At 41.8% G+C, this 3,341-nt stretch overlaps 1 protein-coding gene across 1 annotated transcript; it reads right to left on the reverse strand.

Moving 5' to 3' along the window:
* Positions 1-1,082: 1,082 nt before the first annotated feature.
* On the reverse strand, positions 1,083-2,690 carry LOC127130494 (uncharacterized). The gene has a single exon (XM_051059494.1). It carries the CDS (start codon positions 2,688-2,690, stop codon positions 1,083-1,085), a length of 1,608 nt encoding a protein of 535 aa, XP_050915451.1.
* Between the last annotated feature and the right edge of the window lie 651 nt (positions 2,691-3,341).

Below are 3,341 nucleotides of genomic sequence, written 5' to 3' on the forward strand. Positions count from 1 at the left end.
TCTTTTCCAGGGCACGGAGCCTATCTGCAGCAGGATCTGAAAGTATCTTGGGCTTTGGTTGATCGGGCATATAGAATGCATCATATTGGTCATCTCCAATCTCGGATCCATGATGAGTAGACGTATCAGAAGGTTCTGCATGGTCCCCATCTCCCTTGCCTCCTACCGGTATCTGAACCAATCTCTTCTTGGTGGGGACGTAACTTTCGTCTTGGGGATTCGGACCTGGCGTGCCATCATTCCTTTTTGCCCTAGCTTCTTCCTCCTCGCTCCTCTCTCTCTGAGCGATCGCCAGCATTGTCTCCAACAGTTGATCCATCTTCTCCTGGATCGTATTGATGTTTGTCCTCATGGTAACCTGGTTGGCCTTAACTTGTTCTAATGTCATCTTGTATTTGCTTCGTGTCTCGTACCGGTGTTGATTAGTCATTATGGCTGAATAAAGGGTAAAAAGGTTCGGTAAGTTTTTTGAGTTTCCATGAAGCGTGATGCATAATGAGGATGCGAATGTCATGCATATTTTATTTTTAGGGAATTTTCATCACGGTTGTAGTTATATTAAGCATTTGAAGAAAACATAAAGTCAGGAAATAAAAATGAGGATCATCCTCCTCTATTCAAATGTTTAAAGTGGAGTACAAAGGCATAACCGCCCAAATCGATACAGCTCAAATACTAAACTTAATATAAGAAAAACAGAAGAATCACACAGCAGTCTTTCGAGTTATGAGTTCTTCTAATTCAAACTTGAACCTCTTCACCATCCCCTCACACATCATAACAAAATGGATTACAGCGGGATGTGTGCCATGTTGGTCAAATCCTTCCACTGCCTCTCTCAACCTCCAAGGTATTTCTCGGGTCGTCCAGTTGCAGAATTCTACCAAACTGTTGAGCTTTGTACGGTACCCATCTTTGTCCTCTTGCAAGAAATTGATAGTTCTCCTGAAGGTATCGTAATCCTCAATGACTTGCTCTCTTTCCCTTAGCCATATCACACTGTCTTGATGGAATGCCTCGAATCTATCTTTCCAATGTTGAGCAACTTCTCTAGCATCTTTTGCTTCTTGGCATTTCTCGGCCTAAGTCGTAGGTGTGACTCGAGAAGCTTCAAGGGCTTTTTCCTTAAGTCGGTGCTCGTGCTCGGCTTGGGTCTTAGCATTGTGGAGGGAGATAGTGAGATCGTGTATCTTAGCCTCCAATATCTCTCTAACTTCTTTTTTCTCTTCTGTATCTCGTAGCCACCATCGCTTATTCTTTTGACACTCTTTCTCAACTAGTCTCAACTGCTCTTTAATGGTTTCTAGGCAGTGGTCACCTTGTTCCATGCCTACTTTCACTTTCTTTCTCTTGCGTTCTTCCTTGTCGACCTTTTCCTCAGTCGCTTCGAGCTGAGCCTTCTTCCTCTCTAGTTCCCACTTTATTTCATTTTTTTCATTTGAAACTTGCTGGAAGCTGGTCTGTAGCTCTTCATTTTCTCGTCCAAGTCTTGCTATAGTAGCTCTCAACGCTTCCACTTCTTCCATGGGGACAGGGATGGGTTCTGGTGGTGGAGGTTGAGTTGGAGGATCGAGGATGAATGACAGCTTGATCTCTTGACTTCTTCTGGTGACCCATTGATAATATGGTTCTCTATACCCTATGACACCCTTTCCTTTGTCTTGTCCTCTGAAGCGAACTTTTTCCCAGGCTCGGATAACCCTTCTCAACATAACGAGATCATTCATATCATGGAACACAAAACCTTCTAACAACTGGTCATCCGGCTTGTATGTGATAGGATAACCCAACTGCCTCACTGCTAAAATAGGGTTGTAGTTAATGCACCCTTTTGACCCTATTAATGGTACATTAGGAAATTCTCCACAACTAGTAATTGTATCTTCCACATTCAAACCATGAGGATACCAAATAATGGTATTTTCAGTGAGTCCTACTAGCTTTTGAGACAACTCATATCCATCCATCCTTTCAATTGTATCAACCTCTTTGAACACATGAGAGATAAACCATTGGTAAAGGAGTGGTATGCAACATAACATCAATCCTCCCTTCTTCTCAAAGCGTAAGTGCAAGGTGTGATAAACATTTGCTAGGAGTGCGGGCACTAGATCTTCATTCTTAACCTTGACGGCCCAAAACACGCTAATAGCTGCTGCATCAATTAACTTCTCCATATTAGGAAATAACACCAATCCAAAAATAAGTAAAGCCATAATAGTATCATGGGCTTCCCACTTCTGGGCTTTAGCAAAGCTTTGAGCAATTTTCTCCAGGTACTCTTGTGGAATTCCTTGTACCTTCCCCCAAATTTTGATGTTAGGGGTTAGATCTTCGATTGGGATGCCTAATACTTCTGCCAACTCTTCGGGTTTAGGGATTTGACCTAACCCCTTGTATGGTCCCTTCTTCTGCTTAGGAGAGTCCAATATTCTTCCGAATTCTTCTAAAGTCGGGGCCAACTGGAAATCTCTAAAGAGGAAACTTCTGAGTGGTGGATCATAAAACTGGGCTAGTGCGGTAATATCATCCTTCTGTACTGGTATAGACAACAAGTGTAGAATCTTCCCATATTTGAGTGTGAATGCGTCTCGACGGATATTAGTCAACCCATCTCTGAATGCAATGAACCCCTTCACACACGGTTCCTTGGCTTTGATTTGGAATGTTTTTCTCTTTCCTGACTCCATTTGTTCTTGAATGCTTACTTAACTAATTTTTTTGAAATTCCCTGAAAATAAAAAGTGTGTAAATGATTTTGTTATGCTCATAATGAATGCAATATGATGTTATGCAATGACAGGGATCCAGGTTTCAAATATATCACAAGGTTCAACTTAACAACGGTTCTATGTCTTTTACCCCACACATCAAGGATTGCTCCTAAGGTTATCCATTTTCATGATAAGAACTTAGAGTCATGGACCAAGTTTAGTCTTTCATCGCAATAATGGGCTAGCCACATTGAAATGAAAGTTCTAAATCAGTCTACTCTAAGTGGGATCCTCGTATTGTTCGAACAGGGTGTAGACCCTTCAGTTCAATACTACACGATCGCCAATCATGAAGACAGACTTCAGTTTAAGATGAGGTTCCCAAAGTCATGGACCGTGTTCAACGTTTCCTCATAATAATGGGCTAGCCATATTAGGATGGAAATTCTGAACAGATCTACTCTAGGTGGAGTTCTCGTATTGTCCCAATGAGGTGTACACCCCTCGGTTCAATACTACACAACTCTGGGTTCTAAGTTTTTCTCGAAGCTCGGGTACGGAGCTTATCTCACAACATGTGTCAAACACCATATATCACCCAACATAATAGCAGAATAAATTACATGG

The sequence above is a fragment of the Lathyrus oleraceus genome, chromosome 3, assembly GCF_024323335.1.
Source record: "Lathyrus oleraceus cultivar Zhongwan6 chromosome 3, CAAS_Psat_ZW6_1.0, whole genome shotgun sequence".
Lineage (NCBI taxonomy): Eukaryota > Viridiplantae > Streptophyta > Magnoliopsida > Fabales > Fabaceae > Lathyrus > Lathyrus oleraceus.